At 55.5% G+C, this 20,368-nt stretch overlaps 2 protein-coding genes across 4 annotated transcripts; both read left to right on the top strand.

The window, feature by feature from the left end:
- Positions 1-110: 110 nt before the first annotated feature.
- Positions 111-10,402, top strand: USF2 (upstream transcription factor 2, c-fos interacting). 2 transcript variants are annotated; one of them, XM_079800739.1, is made up of 10 exons: positions 111-908; positions 1,183-1,229; positions 1,338-1,456; positions 1,576-1,695; positions 2,202-2,352; positions 2,473-2,560; positions 2,851-2,909; positions 9,313-9,407; positions 9,514-9,642; positions 9,736-10,402. In XM_079800739.1, exons 1-10 carry the CDS (start codon positions 847-849, stop codon positions 9,823-9,825), a joined length of 960 nt encoding a protein of 319 aa, XP_079656865.1. In that variant the 5' UTR covers positions 111-846; the 3' UTR covers positions 9,826-10,402. The 2 variants fall into 2 exon arrangements, with proteins under 2 accessions (XP_079656865.1, XP_079656864.1); XM_079800738.1 differs by having other exon boundaries at positions 129-908; positions 1,576-1,776.
- A 48-nt stretch (positions 10,403-10,450) lies between these two features.
- HAMP (hepcidin antimicrobial peptide) lies at positions 10,451-13,845 on the top strand. 2 transcript variants are annotated; one of them, XM_079800742.1, is made up of 5 exons: positions 10,451-10,585; positions 12,168-12,229; positions 12,609-12,742; positions 13,517-13,576; positions 13,658-13,845. In XM_079800742.1, the coding sequence occupies exons 2-5, from the start codon at positions 12,202-12,204 to the stop codon at positions 13,760-13,762; spliced, it is 327 nt and encodes a 108-aa protein (XP_079656868.1). In that variant the 5' UTR covers positions 10,451-10,585; positions 12,168-12,201; the 3' UTR covers positions 13,763-13,845. The 2 variants fall into 2 exon arrangements, with proteins under 2 accessions (XP_079656868.1, XP_079656867.1); XM_079800741.1 differs by having other exon boundaries at positions 10,542-12,229.
- The last annotated feature ends 6,523 nt before the right edge of the window (positions 13,846-20,368 follow it).

Genomic DNA, 20,368 nt, shown 5'->3' on the forward strand with positions numbered 1-20,368 from the left:
GCGCATGCGCGCTCCACTCCCGTTCCACTCCATTCACACGCACCCCCCCACCCCGCCCCTCGACGACTTTACGGTCTCCAAACCCTGCGGCCCGCCTCGTCCCCCGGCGTTCCATCCGGGCCCGCGTTCCACCCGCGGCCCGCTGGCGAGTGCCTGGCAACCCGGGGGCGGCGGCGACCCTGCGCCCTGCCGAGACCCGGCCGGCGCGCGCCCGCGGCCACCGGAGACAAACAGCGTGCGCGTTCCCCGGGGGCTGCCCTCCCCGCGCGTCGGCCCGGGATCGCGCTGCCGCCGCCGCGCGCGCGCAGCTCAAGTAAAGGAGGAAAAAAAAGGAGGAAAAAATAGAAAGCGGCGGCCGCTACCGCAGCGATCCGCCGCGGGACTGGGCCAGGCCGGGCGGCTGACGCTCGAGCCGGCGATCCAGAGGAGGCGGCGGCCGTCCAGGTCGGGCCGGATTAAAAAAAAAAAAAAGTTGCGGCGGCGGCGGCGGCTCCGGGAAGGAGGCCCGAGGGCCGCGTGCAGCGGGCGGGGGGCGGCCGCTGCGTCCCGGAGCCCAGAGCCGCCGCGAGCCGGCAGGAGGGCGGGCGGAGGCGGAGGCAGCGGCGGCGGCGGCGGCTGCAGGAAAAGCGCGGCGGCGGCATCTCCTCCTCACATGACCCCACTGTTTGTCCCCGTGATCAGCGCGAGCGGCTCCCGTGTCTCCTCCGTCCCCTCCTGCCGCGCGGCGTGAGCGCCGGGCTCGGGGCCCCCCCGGCCGCCCGCCCGCCCCCTCCCCTCCCTCCCTCCCTCCCTCCCCACCCCTCCCCTCCCCCGGGCCCCGCGCCCCCCCCCCGCCCCCACCCCCCCATGGACATGCTGGACCCGGGTCTGGATCCCGCTGCCTCGGCTACCGCTGCTGCCGCCGCCAGGTAAGGGTGCCGGCCGGCCGTGCCCCCGCGCGCCCCGCTCCGGCCCTTCGGCCTGGCGGGCGGGCGGGCCGCCATGATCCCGAGCGACCGCCGGGCCCAGCTCAAAATGGAGGCCGCGAGGGAGGGGGATCGTGCTAGTGCCCCAGCCCCGGGTCCCAGCGGTGCCCCAGCCCCCGAAAGGGCCGGGCGGGATGGGCGGGACGGGGGCCCTGCACCTGAGCAGAGGGGCGGGGGCGCGGGCGGCCCTGACCCCCTCTACCCGCCCTCCCCGCAGCCACGACAAAGGACCCGAGGCCGAGGAGGGCGTCGAGCTGCAGGAGGGTGAGTGCTCGCGCGGCGCCGGGCTGCGGCCTGCGCCCGGGGCGGGCCCTGGGGGTGCCCAGGCCCTCGCGACCGCTGACCGTCGCCCCTACCCTCCTTGGACCGTAGGCGGGGACGGCCCTGGGGCGGAGGAGCAGACGGCGGTGGCTATCGCCAGCGTCCAGCAGGCGGCGTTCAGCGACCACAACATCCAGTACCAGTTCCGCACAGAGAATAATGGAGGGCAGGTGAGAGGGGCCGGAGCCGGGGGCCCGCGGAGGGTCGGCTTGGGAGGGTTGGGAGGAGCTCGGACCTGGTCCCTGCCTGGGCCCTAGCGCTGGTCTCGCTGCTCTGCCGCCCCCTGCAGGTGACATACCGCGTAGTCCAGGTGACTGATGGTCAGCTGGATGGCCAGGGCGACGCCGCAGGCGCCGTCAGCGTCGTGTCTACGGCTGCCTTTGCTGGGGGGCAGCAGGCTGTGACCCAGGTGGGTGTGGATGGGGCGGCCCAGCGCCCCGGCCCTGCTGCTGCCTCTGTGCCCCCAGGTCCTGCAGCACCCTTCCCACTGGTAGGTCCTCAGCAATGCCTGGGGCGGGGGATGGAGAGGGGACACTGACCATTTTGGGGGAGTCCCAATGGGCGGAGCGTGTGCAACACAGATGCTGCCTTCAGGCTGTCAGGCTGTGTGGGTTAAAGTCCTGTTCTGCACAGTGAAATCTTGGACAAGATCTTTGGAACATCGTTTTTTCTTTCTTTAGACTTGAGATCATGGTAATAGGAAAGTCTCTTTCTCAGAGGCAAAAATCAGTTGGTTCGCCAAATGATGGCTGAGTGTCTGCAAGTTCCAGGGCCATCTGAGACATAGGCAGCGTAGTAGATACAGAGGGGTCCCCCCCTCCATAGAGGATGCAGTATCCACCCAACAGGGCAGCAAGGGGATGGTTTGGGGAACAAGGTGGCTAAGGGTGGCCTCTGTGTCCTCCTACTCCCCAGGCTGTAATCCAAAATCCCTTCAGCAATGGCGGCAGCCCAGCAGCTGAGGCTGTCAGTGGGGAGGCACGATTTGCCTATTTCCCAGCGTCCAGTGTGGGAGATACCACGGCTGTGTCGGTACAGACCACAGACCAGAGCTTGCAGGCCGGAGGTAAAGGGAGGAAGGGGCCGAGGTGGAAGGCAGGGGAGGCAGCAGGCCTAGCAGGGAGGGACTCCCCAGCCATTTCTGACTCCGCCCCCAGCTTTAGCACTAACCTGGCTTTCCCTACAGGCCAGTTCTATGTCATGATGACGCCCCAGGACGTGCTTCAGACAGGAACGCAAAGGACGATTGCACCTCGGACCCATCCCTACTCCCCGTATGTGCAGGAGACCTGGGCCCAGGAGCAGGGGACACTGGGAGGGCCTGGTGTGGGGCCAAAGGAAGGAAAGGTTTTCTGGAGTAGAAGTCAGGCAGTTGAGCACCCAATAGGCACTTGGTATATTTTTTGGTCTGTTTTCGTTTCTTTAGTATAAAGAAAGTATCATTTCCTCTTTCTTTCTACATATGAGTATGTCTTGCAAAGGTCATTTTCAAGTCTGACTTCGTAATGAATGCTTGGACCAATGGTGCCTGAGGTAACACGTGCCCATTTTATCCCTCTTCTAGGAAAATTGATGGAACCAGAACACCCCGGGATGAGAGACGGAGAGCTCAGCACAATGAAGGTAAAGTCAGTGTGGAGCCCCCGCGCCACCCTCAGGCCTCGCTCGGCCTCGCAGGCACTGCCAGGCAGGCCTTGTATTTGGTTACAGGTCACTGGGCATGCTCCACATAGAGAGGTGTTGTTGAGTGCTGGAAAAGTAGAAACAGGTGGAGGAGGTTCATTGTCTGGAACTGAGAGATAGGATGAATGGACTGGAACGTGTTTTGTCATTCTGGCTAGTTTTGAATTAAGGGCCAGCATCAGAAATGGCAGGTTTCGCCCGGCTGCGGTGGCTCAGTGGTTGAGTGTGGACCTATGAACCAGGAGGTCACAGTTTGATTCCCAGTCAGGACACCTGCCTGGGCTGCTGGCTTGATCCCCAGTAGTGGGCATGTAGGAGGCGGCCAATCAATGATTCTCTCTCAACATTGATGTTTCTCTCTCACCCTCTCCCTTCCTCTCTGAAATCAATAAGAATATATTAAGTAAATAAAAGTAAATAAATAAATAAAATGGCAGGTTTCACATTCACATATGGATTTCCTGCTCCCATGGACCTTCATTTCCATTGGCAACTGTTGTGTTTGAGTCCGTCATTTCCCTGCCTGCCTGGCTTCCAGAAGTAACTCTGGTCTGATAGGGGGCACATCTGAGGATGAAACTGCGGGAACCTGTGCCTCTGGCTAGCCACGGCTGGAGCATCCTGCCCTTATAAACACCAGATTCAACTGTTCCCATTTGTCCTTTGCGTTCCTGTCCTTTGCGTTCCCAAGTTGGCCCTTTTTGCTGTCCCCTACTTTCCCACCCAACCCCTGCCTTCAATCAGTAGCCACTATGGTTGATGTAGCAGTGTTCAAGTCCAGGGGAATTCTTACACCCAAACAACTGTCCTTTAGCAAAGAATTCCTGGAGAGAGATTCTGGGCCAGGTATGGGGCATGTTGTAGAGTGTCAGAAAAGCTTACGAGTTCAGGCTAGTGTCTGACTGAGCACTGACCACCAGGGAGGTAGTCTGGGAGGGCCTGCCAGACAGAGGGAGCACAGGAAGGGGGGTGGCAGAGAGGAGTCAAATTGCTTTGGAGGGTACTAGCTTGGTTGTTGCAGAGGTTCCATGTGGAGTGCTTGGGAGGGGAGCCAGGAGAGTCAAGGAAGGCCCTGAAAGTCGGGGTGAGACCCCACAGTCCTAAAGGTCTTCACCTGGGGATGGGCTCTGCAGCTGTGATCCGACATCACTAAATTGAGTCATTCATTCAGCACGTACATACAACGTGCCAGCCCGTTCTAGGTTTTCAGATAATGGGCAATCAAACAGACGAGGTCTTGGCTCTCGCAGTGTTTATTCTGGTAGGAAAAACAGAAATTGCACAAAGCTACAATATGACGTCAGATAGCAGGAAGGAAGATAAAGCTAGGTAATGGTGGCAGTGTAGGCCTCTGAGGTGACATTTGAGCAGAGGCCTGAACAAACCTTAAGGAATGGGCCAGTCAAGTACTGGGGGAGGGTCCCAGGCATAGGGATGAGCAAGTGCAAACACCCAGGCCTGAGTCAGAACAGACTTGGCATGTATAAAGAAGAGCAGAACTCAGGAAAGGAAAGAGGAAGTTGGCAGAGTTGCAGGAAGATTGGTCAGGCCAGATCCTTGTAAGAGGCCCTCCCAGTGTCCCTGCTCTTGGATGTTTATTGTAGTTTGAGGGGCAACTAACAGAGGGGTTTATGTATGGAGGCCAGATAGTAAGGGATACCAGAGGCTAGAAAAATAGGAGGTGACTGCAGATGTCTGGCCTGAGACAGGCTGAAGAATCTATGCGAGGTTTCATGATGGGGTCAGGTTGGTTTGAAAAGGGAAGGAGTGAGTGAGTCTGAGCTTGGTTTTCGGTTGTGGCAAGTTTGAGGGGCCTCCTGTAGGCTACCCAGCAGTTCTGTATCTACTGCTTATGTCATATGACCTCAGACTGGTTCTTAATCTCTGCACCTGTTTATTCTTCTCGGTAAGATGTTAACCCATCTCCTGCAGAGGCTCAGAGTGAGGATGCACAAGCTGAGACGTGGGAGTGCCCCGGCAGTGTGGTGTGCCCCCCAGTAAGACTGTAGCAAACCACTCTTGGGATACCATCTAGCTACCCTCTACCTCACTCTCTCATTCTTTGCCTGACACACGGTTAATCCACCTGCAAAAAGTCTGGAATCTTTCTCCTACAAAAAAAGTCTTTTTCATAACCTTGCTTTTACCCTCCAGCTGTAACCTGCCCTCTCCTAACCTGCAGAGTATGTGGGCCACCTTTAACCCATTGGCTTCCTTCCCTGTCTGCGCGGTACACATCTGACCCTGCCTATTCCCCCTGCCTATTCTCTACCTGCTCTGATTCTCCTACACCCTTGGCCTCTTTCCCACAGCCTGCTCCTTAGAGCAGGGCTTCCCAGATGCTCCGGGAAGCTTGTTGACGATCAAGGTCTCCAGGGCTGTCCTCACAGGTTCTGAATGGGTAGGATAGAGGGAGACCCGGAGTCTGTATTTTGACAAGTTCCCCAGGTGATTCTTCACATTGCGCAAGGCTGGGAAACTGCTTCGGCTCGTGGTGTTTCTTAAGGTCTCATCCCGTCTCAGGTCAGTCTCAGGAGAGTGAAATGTTAGGCTCGGGAATTGTCAATATCCCAAAGCCCCATCCCCAGTTGTAGGTGTTCAGTATTTCTCTGAGGGGTTTCTGCTGGCTTTCTCCTGTGTGACTCCAAAAAGGTGACACCTGCCCCTCCTCTATGTCCCTCCGGGGCTTCCTTGAACTCCAGACTCATTTTGAGCTGCTTGCTCCAAGTACCATTTCTGGATGTCCTTGAGACGCCTCAGACTCAGTGTGTCCCAACAGAACCTGCGGTCTCCTCCCTAAAGGCTCCCATGCAACATTTCTTTTCCCACTGCAGCAAAGGGCACCCGTCACAGCATCCAGGCCACCTTCAACTCTGCCCTCTTCGCTCGTCCCCCAAACCTGAGGTTCTGTGCTGAAGTGGACTTAGATCAGCTTCCCTTTCTCCTTTTTACATCTGTCCCCCAGTTCTTGGTACGGTGGGACCCGTCTCCAGCCTCCTCATGAGCTGGGGCGTGTGTCCTGCCTGAAGGCGGCCTTTGCAGTGGCCATTGCTGCCGTGTCAGAGTTAGGGTCCCCTGTTGCAAGAACCTCTTCAGTAGCCAGAAATCCAGATCTTTATGTGAAATCTGATTTTTTAAGATGGACCTGCTTTTTTTATTTCTTTAGTTTCCACGCTTAATGCTACTAATTCATTCCTTCTACTTACTGAGGGTTTAATTTGCTAGGGTTTTTTTTCTTCTACTTTTTAAAGATCATTTTAAACTTTCTTCCTAATACAAACCTTCCTAGTTACAAATTTCATTCTAACACTTGCTTTAGCTACATCCCATTTGGATATGTTGTGTTTTCATTATCTTTCAGTTAAAAATATTTTCTGGTTTTCCTTGTGATTTCTTCTTTGACTCATGGTTTATTTAGAAGTGTGTTGCTTAATTTCCTGATGTGTGGGTTTTCTAGATGTTTTTTGCTATTGATTTTTAATTTAGTTTTATTATACTCTGTAACTTTAGTTCTTTGAAATGTATTAAGATTAGTTATGTGGCCCCGAAGATGGTCTATCTTGGTGACAGTTTCTGTGTGAATTTGCTGCTGTTGCAGAGTGTTCCCTCAGTGTCAGCTAGATCAAGCTGGTTGACAGTGTTCAGGTTTCCTATCCTGATTTTTTTGTCTACTTGTTCTATTGATTACTGAGAGGGGAGTGTTGATGTCTCCAAGTATATTTGTGAGTTTGTTCATTTCTCCCTTTTGTCCTGGCAGATTTTACTTCTAAATTGTGTTTTAAGTGTTGTATGGGTATAACTGAAGCACTTCTGCGGAATACATGTGGCCTTGGGCGTATCTAGTCTTCCTCCCTTTCAGATGTACCAAAATGGTCTTCCCAAGCCACAGGTCTGACCACATCACTACCTGCTTAATGAAAGGCCCCGACTCAAGGGCCTGGACTCCTAGAGTAAGAGATCAGGCCCAGACTCCTTAGCAGGCATTCGAGGTCTTCACAACCTATTTTTACAACCTTTTCCTGTCACCCTGTTCCATGCGCCCAAGTATTTCCATGTCACCATTTCTGGGATCTTGACACCTGTCTGCCTGATGCCTTCTCCCCTCAGAAACTAGCCCAAATAGTTCCTCTCTAAGACTTTGAGGCTACACCCTACTGCATTCTCACGCAGAAACCATTGCTCTACCTTGGAGTTTCCCACGCACTTGGCACAATCTCCAGTCATAACACATATCCTTGAGTGTTTGTACCACTGTCACCTGTTCACATGCACTGCACGGCGGTGCTAGCAGGACGGAGACTGAGTTTACTGTGGATTCCAGCCTCTCAGAGTGCCACTGCAGGCAGTACTTTTTTTATTTTAATCCTCCCCTGAGGACATGCTTAGGGAAGAAGGAGAGAGAGAGAAAAAAACACACATCAATTCAGCTGCCTCCCTCACACACTCTGACCGGGGATCAAACTGCAACCCAGTTATGTGCCCTGACTGGGAATCAAACCAGCAACCTTTGGTGCACAAGACAATGCTCAGCTAACTGAGCCACTCCTGCTGGGTGGCAATATGTTTTTAAGAAGTAAATGCAAACTAGAGATGTGCCACACCCCCTGGCTCTGCCCCCTGGTGGCTTGAAATGAGGAGTACATGGGAGTTACTGCTACAGCTGAGTGCCCAGGCTGGTGAGTGGGACTGCATGAGGGCAGGAAAGAAACCAAGCAGCCACTGCTGTGAGTTCCTCAGCTGAAACCTCGGGAATGCAGCAGGCACGCAGCTGAGGGATGTGGGCGCCTGGGCTGCACTCCTGGCTCTGCTGCAGATTTTGGCCACTGAGTTCCAGAGACTGTAAGACAGACGAGGCTGTCCTCGAAGGGAAGGTTCTTCTCTCACCACAGCCACGGGGCCTAGGGCCGGAGTCAGACGGAGCTCTGTACTGGGCACATTCTTGTTATGATATTAGGGAGGTCTCTGAGGAAAGAGGAGAGCGAGGGGGGAGGAGGGGCCAGGGAGGAGGAGAGTCCTCCACAGAGGAAGGTGTTGTCACCCAGGCCAAAGTGGAAGAGCGCTGAGCGGTAGGAAGGACTGGTCAGCAATGGGTGGGTAAAACCAAGTGCCAGGAGAAGATTTGTCTGTTAGTGGCCAAGTGAGTTCTTTGAGGGAACACCAGGGTCAGGGGCAGTGCCAGCCTCAGAGGAGGTACTGGCCAACCCCTCCTTTCTCACCCTCCCTCGGCCCCCTCCACAATCTCCCATCAACACTGCCCAACCCTGAGCAAGTATCTTCTCACCCTCCTTTCCAAATCCTATTTATTAGCCCAGTTCCCTCTCTACAAATTGCCCGAATTTGTCACGGGAACTGAGGGTTGGGGATAGTGGGGCTTCTTTGTCCCCACAATGCCTTCTACTTGGAAGGTAAAGAAGGGCTAAGATTGCTTCCATGGACCCCAAACCAGGAGTGTCGGGCTCCAATGAGGCAGACCCCAGGCGGCTGTCATAAGTCAGGATGTGCAGGCCAGGTGAGAAGCCAGAGAGGAGACATGCCCTGCCCAAAGGGGGCAGCTATGCCCAACTTAGCTGGCAGTGTGGGAGTGTGGCATTTTATAAAACAAAACCACAAATCGGCATTTTCCAAGTGAAAGCTTCCATTAATTTGCCATCCCTGATCTTCAAGATGGGGTTCATGTTGTTCCTGGGTTACCCAATGCCCTGATAGGCCAGGCCCCTGAGAGCCACAAGTACCAGTCAGGAGATGCGGGACATGCTGTCGGGGCCTGGAGGAGGGTTTTAAACGGAGGAGATATGGCCAGACTGTGACTTACAGATGAAGAAAAAGACTCATGAGACGCAGCACTCTGGGGACACCTGAGGACTGGACAATCAAATACAGGGGCTGTGGGGACCAGCGGGGGCTCTTGGTTCCCATGTAAAGGGACTCTGGCCCATTCTTGCCTCTCAAGAGTACATGCCCACTGTAGCCACAACTCCTTTTTTCCAAAGATGTTAACTATTATGTGCAATTTCCTCATTTTAAAATGTTGACTCAAATTTTAAAAGTAGGCAAACAAAATGAACCCACTGTCCCCCATGGTTTGTTCTGCTTTAAAAGGTATATACGGTACTCGGGAGCTTGACTTTCTTTGTTTCTCTTGAGAAGCAATGTGAAGCAGGCGGGGAAGCTGGCCGCCTGCCTTCAGATCTTGACGAGCTTTGCTAGCAGTGTGACCCTGCCCAGGGCCCGTGCCCTCCCTCAGCAGCCTGGGGTCTGCCGGCACCTGCCTCGGGAGGCAAATCACCTAGGCGCACAGAAAGGGCTGTAAACCTAGCTGTTGATACTGCTATTGTGCCTACAGTGGAGCGGAGGCGGAGGGACAAGATCAACAACTGGATTGTCCAACTTTCAAAAATCATTCCAGATTGTAACACAGACAACAGCAAGACAGGAGCGGTGAGTGCCCCTGGCGCCACCCAGAAAGTCTGCCTGGACCACTGGGGTGAGCCGTAGGCAGAGGCCGGGGGCAGTGCTCACTCTGATGCTCTTGCCCGCCCCCCAGAGTAAAGGAGGGATCCTGTCAAAGGCCTGCGACTACATCCGGGAGCTGCGCCAGACCAACCAGCGCATGCAGGAGACCTTCAAGGAGGCCGAACGGCTGCAGATGGACAATGAGCTCCTGAGGCAACAGGTGAGTGCCAGGGCTGGGAGTTGGGTGGAGGACCCAGGACCCCACGGTGCAGGGAACTATCCCTGGCCCCTTGTGCCCTCTCATGTCTGCCAGATTGAGGAGCTGAAGAATGAGAATGCCGTGCTTCGCGCCCAGCTGCAGCAGCACAACCTGGAGATGGTGGGCGAGAGCAACCGGCAGTGACGCCCTTCCCGTCGCGCGGCAGGCCCTCTTCTGGGCCTCTGCTGCCCCCTTCCCAGCCCTTAGCACAGAGAGGGACAGATGCCCCTCCCCCAGCTGCGTTTTTTTATAGTAGATTTTTAACAAAAAAAATGGGGAGAAGTAACGCATTTCTTTGGATAAACACCCACTGCTCTCCTGGATGTGGAAATGATCTCCCTCCCCCATCTGTCTGCCCCTTCTCCTGGCCCCCACTGAGCCCCAGCACTTCTAGTGGTCTCGCCTGGAGGCAAAAGGGAGGAGGACAGAGGCCCTGCCATATCCCGCTGCCTCTTTGGCCTCTGGAGGTGCTGACATGGTGCTTACGGGCAGGAGGGGAGCCTTTGGGGGCCATCCCTGGGACCTGGACCTAAGAAGGGAGGCCATGTCCCACCCCACCTCTTGTTTCTGGATTCCTGCTCCCCTTTGGGTGTGTGTGTGTGTGTGTGTGTGTGTGTGTGTGTGTGTGTGTTTTCATTTTCTTTATGGAAAAATGGACAAAAAATAGAGAGAGAGAGGTATTTAACTGCAATAAACTGGCCCCATGTGGCCCCGCCTTGTCTGTTTGCGTATTTGTCTTTCTCAGGTATGGGCAGGGGTCATGGGGTCTGTGCAGAGCTCTACCAGGGCAGGGCCTCAGCTGCTGTTGGTGGCTCTGTGCCAGTTCCTGCCGTTCTGTACTGCACGGTACCCATGGCTGGCTGGAGGAATTAAGGAGTGAATATCATTCTCTTTGAGGCCCCAGGTGTGTATACGTGTTTGGGGGCCGGGGAGAGGTTGGGTCAAGGACCTGTGTCTTTGGAGGAGAGGCTGGGGTCTCCTGTGTCATCAGTTCTGGCTCCTGGCTCTGCCCTTCTGGGCTGAAGCCCTTCCCTCTGCACCAGCCAATGGTGGGGCCTGGCCTTGAGCCCCCCACCCCCAAGGAAGGCAGAAGGCCAGGAAGCCAGGCTTGGCCCGTCAGCCTGTCGCCTTGCACTGTGGCTCTGGCGCCTGTGCTGTGACCCCTGCCCCTGGCTGATGATGAAACCTGGCCTGAGCGGAGATGTAGTGACACCAGGCAGTGTTAGGGGGTGCTTCTGGGTCTCCCTGTGGTCGAACGTGCAGCCCCCATGCAACTCTATCCACTCCCAGGATATAGGCCTGCCAGGCGCCACCATGCTGAGTTCACCATGCATGTACCCCAAATGTCCCCAACTGGTTTATTCCCGCTGAGAGCCCCGTCTCCTTTTCCTGGCCATTACTCGGTTTGAGACTCTCTTTGAGTGAGGGTGTGTGCAGCAGGAAGAGCCTAACATGGTGTGAATGGGGAGGCAGATGGCAAGGAGCAGCCTTGATTTCCCAGGGCCCCCATTCTTACTCTTTTGAATGAGCTCGGCTATAGTTCAGGGCAGGGGAGAAGTTTTCATTCCTTGGCAGCAGCATCTCCAGGCTCCAGTAAGGTTGACACTGGATGATCTATGAGTCAGAGCCCAAATGGCCAAAGTCCCATCTCTGGAATTAAGTTTGTGGGTCCTCTGGGCGCTGTGTACCCACTACCTGTGGTTCAGGTAGTGGCCAGAACAGTCAGGAGCCTTGGTTCTCCCCGCCCAGTGGTGTTCTAAGGCAGTGGTCGCCAACCGGACCACTGGTGGTATGTGAGGTCCGAAAGGTTGGCGGCCGCTGTTCTAAGGGACCAGCTCTCCCCCGAAAAGAACCCTGGTTTGTAGTGTTGGCTGATGTGGTGGACATACCCCATTGCTGGTGTCCACATACCAACATGATGCCACTGACTGTGGAGGTGGGACGAGATGTGCACAGTGGCTCTGTGGAGCCAGTATGAGCCAGGTCTAGCCCAGCCCACTGACCTGTGTTTGGGGGAGGCAGGAAAGCCTGGTGATAAGAGCACAGGCCTCAGAGTCAGGCTGCCTAGTCTGGAGTGCCAGCTCTGCCTCTGATCGTGACAGAGCCCCATCTTGGCCTTCAGTTCCTCTCCTGTCAAGTGAGGAAAGCAAGCCGGGTAGGCATGGTGGGCTCCTAAGAGGGAGCAGCGCCTGGGAAGCCAGGTCCTTGGAAATGGGCTGAGTAGGCAGCGAGGGCCCTGAATACAGTGCAGAGCCCAGAATGGGGCCGCAGGCACTGCTTTGAGGGCAGGCGGTCCTGGCTAGGTTAACACACAAGTGAGCCAGTACACCTGCTGGGGCATGAGGTGCAGCCACGACTGTTGCTGCTCTTCCATGGTCTGACGTTCACAGGAACATTTTCCAGATACCAGGCCACTTCTTAAGGTTCGGACACTTGTAAAAGAGCATGCTCATGCAGGCTCAAACTCCTGCATCTGGCTGTTGCAGTGTTCTCTACAGAGCAGAACCCGAAGCTGGGGGAATGGTATGTGGCACCCCAGAGGACCCTGGTAAGTGACAAGCACCCCCCATGTGAATGAGGAGGTCAAGGAAGGGTGGGGAACGAGGACACCTTGCTCCTGCTCATTGACCTGTTCAACTTCTGTGGCAAAAGGGGGAATTTTTTCTGAGATCAACAAGGTGATGTCATGTTAGGGAAAGTGTTTCCCAGGTGGCTGGCTAGAGGCCTGTGTCTGTGGCCCCATCTGCCCCACCCCCTGTACACACCTCTGCTGGCTGAGGTTGACACAACCCTGTTCCCTGTCACTCTGTTCCCGCTTATCTCCCGCCTTTTCGGCGCCACTACCTTCTTGGAAATGAGTTACGACAAAGGGGAGGGGGCTTAGCACCCCCGCCTCTGGCCCCATAAAAGCGACTGTAACTGCCCAGACACCAGAGCTGTCCTAGACCTAACAGCAGGACACCAGCCAGACGGCACAATGGCACTGAATGTGCGGATCCAGGCTGCCTGTCTCCTGCTCCTCCTCCTGGCCAGCCTGGCCAGTGCCTCAGCTCGGCACCAGGTGAGAGCCCACAGGGCCTGGGCCCAGCAGGCAGCCACATGGGAGAGCCAGGCCCTCGGAGGGGACTGCTGAGGGCAGATGGAGACTGCAGGACTGGGCAGATGGCAAGGCAGGCAAAGGGGAGGCGGAGGCAGCTGCCTAAAATACAGAGACGGGGTCCGAGTGGCAGGGACTGGGGGGTCCCAAACTAATCCCACATTTTCTGAGTGCCTACTCTGTGTAAAGTCTTATTCTTAAGGGATCAGGCAGTGAACAAGGTAGATGAGAGAAGATTTTTGCTCTTATGGTGCTTACAGTCTGGTCAGGGAATTAGTCAAAAAACAAAAGATCATGGTGTTTAGTAAATGCTACTCACATTTAACAAAAAAAAAAAAAAATGCAGAGTGACCATGGTGGTGGGGGCAGGGCGGGGAGGGATAGGGGAGATCAAGAGCTGGCAGTCATGCAGGAGTGTTTTGTGAGAAAATGGTATTTGACCTGTGACTTGGAGGGTGAGACGGGACGGCAAGCTAAGACCCGAGGTGGGGCAAGCATGGTGGACTTGGTAATCGGAGGCTGTAGGAAGTGGGTGGTGGTGCTTGGAGCTGAGACTGAGGGGCGGACATGCCGAGGCTTATGGGCAATCAGGCAAACCCTGATGTTCCTCCAAGTGCAGGAAGAGCCCTGCAGGCTTTTCTAGTGGGTAAAGCCACAACACGACTGATCTGTGAGGAACGGATTGTAGGGGCAAGATGGAGGCGATGCCATCCTCAGCATTCCCTTCTGCTTTCACAGACAACACAGCTTGCAGACCTCCAGACCCAGGATACAGCTGGAGCCACAGCTGGCTTGAAGGTGAGAACACCTTGACCTCCTTTCAGAGCCTCACCGCCTTCCCTGAGCCCACGCCTGCTCACTCTTCCTTCCTTCCTACAGCCTGGGCTGCAGAGGCTGAGGAGGCGAGACACTCACTTCCCCATCTGCATCTTCTGTTGTGGCTGCTGTTACCCATCAAAGTGTGGGATCTGCTGCAAGACGTAGAGTCTCCCTGCCCTCCCCTCCCTCCTTTATTTATTCCTGCTGCCCTCTAACACTTAGTAAATGGTCTCAGAATAAAATGACTGTTCTAGCTTTTATTTTCCAAACCAGAGTGTTGTCCTTTCTCCCTGCCAAAGGCCTGTGCCAGAGGCCTGCCTGGCTGCTGTCTTGTAAGGGCGTACTCAGTGGGATGTGCGGGTTGTTGTGTGTCGAGGTTGCAAGGAAGCTTGGTGAAAGACATTTGTTTTCTGTTCTTCCCCTTCTTGAAGCCCCACTTCATAAGACCTAAAATTTTTGTTGCCACAGCAGGGAATAAAAACTAAACAAAGTTTCTTCTTTAAGTCTTGAAATGGGTGAGAAACTCAAATACCTAGCCAGGGTTCTCAAAGTCAAGTTTGGGGCTCCATCCAAGGACCCACAGGCAGACATTAAGATGTTACTAGTTTCCTTCACTCTCATTCTCACATGAGTGTGCAATGGGGTTTTCCAGAAGCTCTGTGACATGATGACATCATCACTCTGATGGCTAGTGGATTGTAGCTGTGCTTTAAAAATTTCCCAGTTTCAATTTTTAATATGTTAAGCAACTATACATATAACCCACTTAAATGAAAGTTTTTGGAGTCCTCAATAATTTTGCAGAAAGGGTTCCTGAGACCAAAATGTTTGAGAACCACTGGCCTTGCAGACAGATGTAGTAAATGAGGGAGGTGTGGATTTGTTTCACAGGAGCATATCTTACCTAATAAAAGAGAAACATGCAAATTAACCATCACTCAGCTATGCCTACAGCCAATCAGAGTGAGTATGCAAATTAACTCAACAAAGATAGAGATTAATTTGCATATGCAGGCAATGTAGTGGTGTGAAGTCTGCTATGAGGGAAGGGGGCGGCTGAGGGAGCTACTGGAGTGGTTGGTGCTCTGGACAGAAGCGAGGACTTGCTGGCTCCAGGTGGCTGGGAGTGAAGCCAGGGGAAGGAAGACCTATTCTTGCACGAATATTGTGCAACAGGCCTCTAGTTAGGTTATAATCTCTCAATAAGGACACACTTTGTACATGACACACAGAAGAGAACACCGTTCACATTCTTTTTAAAAACCATATCCCTCTCAATTTATCTGATTTTCCCACTTTTGATAGAAACAAAGATGCATTTCACTATCTTCTTAGCCTATAAAAACATCAGCAGTGGTGTGATGATAAAGGGGCTTGGCCATTTGGCTTCAGTGTTGTGTATGGACAGGAAGTGGGGAGGCCTAGATCCCATCTAAAGTGGCTCCTGGTGGAGGCTGCAGTGCTCAAAGGCAGGCCAAACATGGCTAGAGCTTCTTTCCAAGAGAAGGTGGCAGTCCTTTCTGATTTTTAAAATTTTGGCAACTGATTAAAGGAATTTGATTTTTTAAAATCAACACTCTGGGAGCTAAACTAAACCCAATTGGGAGCTGGATCAGTCTGGTAACCCACAAACGTCTGCTTTCTGCCTTCGAAGCCCTGTGAGGCTCCTCTCTGAGAGGATTTCCTGAACCAAGACTAAGGGGCGGGAGAGGAAGGCAAGCCTGCCCTCCTATTTGCTGCAAGATGGAGCAGGCATCTTCTCTCCTCCACCATTCCCCCCTTCCCCCAACCCCACCTCCTCATGTGTGAAAGGACAGAAGTGTCCCTACAGTGCTCAGCTGATTGGGCTGTTGAGCGGCTCAGCAAGGAATGAGTGAAATGGTTTTGGAAACTGTCAAATGCCTCATCAGTATAAAGGATCAGTATGGAGGGGAAGGAAGAGGACTCAGACCCCCTCAATACATGCCTGGGCGGTGGGAAACCTGAAATGACTAAGTACATTTAATGACACCGAGTACTCTGCTCATCTTAGCAAGTTCTCCGGGTGGTCCTAGAGAGAGGCAGAGGTGCTCCCGTCTCAGCGGGCACCAGAATCTGCGAGGGCGCAGACTGCCAGGGTAGCTGACTCCGCAGGGCTGGGATGAGGCCATGGAACTTGCATTTCTAATAAGCTTCCAGGCCATACTGATGCTCCTGGCGGTGGGGGGCGGGGGGGGGGGCACACTCGGAAGACTCCTGGTACGAAGCTGACAACTCTGGCTGAGGGCAGCAAGTGCCTCTTGGCTGGACCAAGAACCAGCTTTCACGCAAGAGAGCTTTAAACATGTGGGCCTGAGGGCTTGATCTGCCCCGAGTTGAGCTTTGCTTGCTCTGCACAGTATTTTTAGATACAGTTGGGCTAATACCTAAAAAGCAAGGTATGGCACATAAAAATCTGAACTCCTGACATTATGGGCTAAACTGTGTCCCTCTCCTTCAAGTATATAAGTTAAAGTTTTAAATCCCAGTACCTCAGATTGTGACCTTATTTGGAGAGAGGGTCTGTAGAGGTTATTAAGTTAAAATGAGGTCATGAGGGTAGGTTCCAACCCAGGAGGACTGGTGTCCTATAAAAGGGGTATTTGGTCACGGAGGCCCTCACCCAGGGAGCACGCCTGACGAACATGAAGGTGGCCATCTGCGAGCCCAGGGGGAGGCCTGACGGGAAGGAACAGCTCTGTCCCCTAGCCCTCAGAAGGTACGATGCCAAAATGCTGACTTCCCACTTCCAGCCTCCCTCAGTGAGATAATCAACTTTCTAAGCCGTTCGTTTTGTGGCACTTGGTCAGTGTCCCTAGCAAACCATCACCCGCCTTGAGGGGAAGGACCTGTGGTCTGGCAGAGCTGGGGGCTGGATGTGAGTGGCGCCGCTCCCCTTCAGGCAGGCCTACGCCCTCCGGTCCCCCGTCCGGACACCGGAGTTTTCAGATTTCCGTGACAGTTGCCAGTGCTGTCTATGGGACTCACTTGCCTGTGCATCCTTCTCTCAGGGACAGCCTTCAGTTCACACCCAGAAGGATGTACCCCCACACAGCACAGGCCCATGAACCAAGGGGGCTGGCGCTGACACTGAAGGCTGTAACATGAGTATCCCAGGTCACGGTGTCCTCCCCCAAAGCCCAGGCACCAGGCCCCTCTCTTCTCCAGGACCCAGGCGGTCAAGCCCCACCCCGTTCTCAATGGGCCTTTGTCCCTGACTGGGAAAGGCACGGGCAGAGTCTGACATCATCAAGCCTGATGTGGGGATGGGACTCTCCTTCCCCCTCCATCCAGCCTTCTCTCACTCCTCAAGTCCCTGTCTGAGGGATTCCCCGCCCCTCAGCCCCCATCCACCCAGTTTCTCCCTTGGGAGGAAGGACACTCCTCCCTCCCTCCCTCCCTCCCCACAGAAGATGCCCCAGAGTGACTGAGCAGCTCACAGTCAAAACACTACTGCCCTCAATCAAACCGCTGCCAGCTCCCACCACACTTTGCAAAGATCATGCCAATGGAAGGGTCTGGATGGCAGGAGGATCACGCGGGATCTGCCCACAGAGGGTCCCTACCCTGCTCAGAGTCAGCACAGCCCTCAGCAAATACCCTGGGGGCTCTGTTCTAGGGGAGTAAGGCAGACAGACAGACAGACAGACAGACAGACAGACAGACAGACAGAAACACTGCCCTCTGGAAAGTCCCTGGCTGGGGGGGAAGGAGCTCAGTGATGTGCGGATGAGCGATGTGCGGAGGGCTGTGGAGGGATAGCCCCAGTGAAGTGAGGGGCTCGGGCTTGGTGAGCAGGCAGGCGGCTTCCAGAGGCAGTGGCATCCACTCGGTGGCTTTGGCCAGGGCAGAGCGGGCGTGGGGCGAGGGAGAGGAGCTTTCCAGGAGGAAGGAACCGGTGCAGGGGCCTCCAGCCAGAAGGTGCCACAGGGTATTGGACGGATACACGCATGCCATCCACCCAGCACTTACGAAGCTTAGCTGCGCCAGGGGCCGTGCTCCCAGCAGGAAAGATGGGGAGCAAGCAGGCAGAGCCCGCATCCTCCTGGAGGTCGTGTGCTCAGGAGAGGAGACAGTCAATACCTAAGGTCATTTCCGAGGACAAGAAGAGCCTAGAAGAAGATAGACCAGGAGGCAGGCACCAGCTGTGACCAGGGAAGTGACTGTAAGGGAGGGGGAGGTGACACTGAAGCCCGGAACGGCAAGGTCCTGTCTCCTCTCCCGCCCACACCGGCCTCTTGCCTCTCCTGACCAGGGCTGTACCTGTCATTGCCACCAAGATTCCCTGGATGCTGAGGACAATGCCTTCTGTTTCTGTCTGAGATGCTCAGAGATACTAGAACGCCCTCCCAGGGACTCCGAACCAGGGTGCACCGCAATGCAGGAGAGGGGAGCAAGTGAGGCAGCCCCCCATCCCCTCCAGGAAGGAGCTAGTAGAACCCAGGCATCAGGCTGCCCAGTGGAGCAGTGGTGACAAGGGCCCCTTTGTGCCCCCCTCCCCCGGGGACAGGGAGGAGCTGGGCCCTGGAGGCAGGCGGTCCCTGGCACCCACGGGGGTGGGGGGACGGGAAGGAGGGGCCGGCAAGTGGGGGCCTAGACCCTGGGAGGCCAGGGGAGTGTAAGCAGGCGTGAGGAGCAGAGGGTGCAGACACAGGCGCATCCTGGTGAGTACGCAGCGGCCAAGAGGGGCCGGGGACGGGGTGGGAGCAGAGGGCCCTGACGGAGAGAGAGGGTGAAGCAGGGGCCCCCGAGGCAGGTGCAAGGTGAGGATGGTCGCTGTGAACTGCCACTAATTTAGGATGGGGGGGGGGGGTGTTCCTGGGGACTTTGGAATGAGCCGGGACCATGGCAGGACAGTGACAGGGCTCTGGGAAGAAACTGCAGAGAGAGAAAGAAGGGCCCTCCTCAGCACCCCTCCCGGTGGAGGTTTGCAGGATCAGCTGCCCTGGGGCTTCCAAGTTTGGGCAGATGTGGTGGAAATGGCCTGGGGCTGGGTGAAGAGCTGACTGATGCCCAGGTGGTTAGATACCTGCATCCTGCCCTCTGGGAGGGGGTGAGGCAGTGGACTTCGAGTGAGCAAGTTCCAGCACCTGGGAGCACACACAACAAGGGGTGTGTGTGTGTGTGTGTGTGTGTGTGTGTGTGTGTGTGTGTGAGTGTACCACCCTGGGTGGGTCTGAATTTACACTAGTGTTTGTCAACCTTTTTTCCATCACACCCCCAACAAAAAAACGTTTAGCCCTGCTCTTCCTACAGCCCACTGCCCCTGTGAATTTCACTCCTGCAGCTGTGCCGTGCACGTTTATGCACTGTGGCCCTGGAGGGTCACAATCACTGCCATCATCTGCCTGTGTCCATCAGTATGTGTCTGGGCGGGCAGGTCTGTCCCAGCTACACGTCAGTGTGGGTGTGCAGCCGTGTGTCTCTGTGAGCGTGGCATGCAGGCAGGTCCACGTGCATGCCTGAACGTGGAGCCAATGTCAGTGCAGGTGTGCCTCTGTGACTGTGTGTGCCAGCTCAGTCTGCGGGCACAGGGGTCTCAGTGCCTGTTCACATTGTAGGTCCTGACCAGGTGTCCACACGCGTGTCTGTGGTACAAGCCTGCTCCTCTGGCTGGGTCTAGATCTATCCTATTTCATAGCAGCATGTGCATGTGTCTGGCGGTGTGTGCATCTGTGTCTGTGGGAAGAGGGTGGTGGAGGCCCGGAAAGGCAGCCACTTGGAGACCCTGTCTCCAACCCTGAGGGGACCTACCGAGCAGCCAGGAGGGTCTCCTGACCTCCCAACCCCTGGTCCTTCCTGGCCCCCCATAGAGCCCAGCCAGGAGTGTGTCTCTTCTCTCACCCCACCTACCCCAGGAGTCCCCCAAGAAGCAGCACCCTCCCCGGGAGGGAACAGGGCCCTTTTGTGCTGGGCACTGGCCTCTGCTGAGGGTGGGGACAGCAGGGGCCGTCTGTGGGGTGGGAGCGGGCGGCAGGAATTCACACGGCATGTTGGGAATGCTGATGCTGTGAAACCCAGTCATTGATGGCCCCGAGTCTCTGCCTACCACCCCCAGGGCTCCCCCCACTCACCTCATCCCCTTCCCCCCACAAGGCTCTGTCACTCCCTTTCCTTCCCCACAGTTCTCCGTGGCAGTTTGGTGGGGTGGGGGGGGGGGTGGCCCTATGTAGAGTAGCTGCTGGGCTGTGTGGGAGGGGCCCGAGCATCCAGGGGCAGGCAGCCTCACCGCAGGCAGCAGCTCCTCGCACGTGCTGAGCGGGGCGGGGGTGCTCCAGCTCCTGCCCCCTTGCACCTGTCTGACTCCTATTCCAGGTTGGCAGGCTGACATCTTCAAGTGGGGCCAGAAGACATCCCCAACTCAGGGAGACCGAGGTGAGGGGCAGGGTTCCTTCCTCCGGGCTCCCCCTTCTTCCTGCTGCTGGTCCAGCTCGGCTCTGTCATTGCTTCCTGAGGGTCCCCAGGATCATTGTCAGCATCTTACCACCACGTAGAGACAGGACAGTTGGGGGTTAAGTCGGCACACCTGGAGCCGGGCAGATAGGGCTGGTCCTAGTCGATGCTTGCCAGCTGTGTGGCGTGGACGGGTTACTTGACCTCTCTGGAACGCAGTTGTAACATGAGGGTCACAGCTGCACCTGCCTCAAAGAGATCGCGTGAATTAATATAGCAGAGTAAAGCGCTGAGGACGGGTATCTGGTCAGCGCCATAGAAATGTTGGTAATCATGAATATTAATAGCAGCAGCGCCTAC

The sequence above is a fragment of the Cnephaeus nilssonii genome, assembly GCF_951640355.1.
Source record: "Cnephaeus nilssonii genome assembly, chromosome: 20".
Classification (NCBI taxonomy): Eukaryota; Metazoa; Chordata; class Mammalia; order Chiroptera; family Vespertilionidae; genus Cnephaeus; species Cnephaeus nilssonii.

Bases quoted from the DNA above. Each gene is read 5' to 3' on its own strand.
- HAMP (XM_079800741.1), top strand. From the start codon at position 12,127: ATGCTCATGCAGGCTCAAACTCCTGCATCTGGCTGTTGCAGTGTTCTC. The intron at 12,743-13,516 runs GTGAGAGCCCAC...CTGCTTTCACAG, and splicing joins GTGCCTCAGCTCGGCACCAG to ACAACACAGCTTGCAGACCT. The intron at 13,577-13,657 runs GTGAGAACACCT...TCCTTCCTACAG, and splicing joins GAGCCACAGCTGGCTTGAAG to CCTGGGCTGCAGAGGCTGAG.
- USF2 (XM_079800738.1), top strand. From the start codon at position 847: ATGGACATGCTGGACCCGGGTCTGGATCCCGCTGCCTCGGCTACCGCT. The intron at 1,777-2,201 runs GTAGGTCCTCAG...CCTACTCCCCAG, and splicing joins CTGCAGCACCCTTCCCACTG to GCTGTAATCCAAAATCCCTT. The intron at 9,643-9,735 runs GTGAGTGCCAGG...CATGTCTGCCAG, and splicing joins ATGAGCTCCTGAGGCAACAG to ATTGAGGAGCTGAAGAATGA.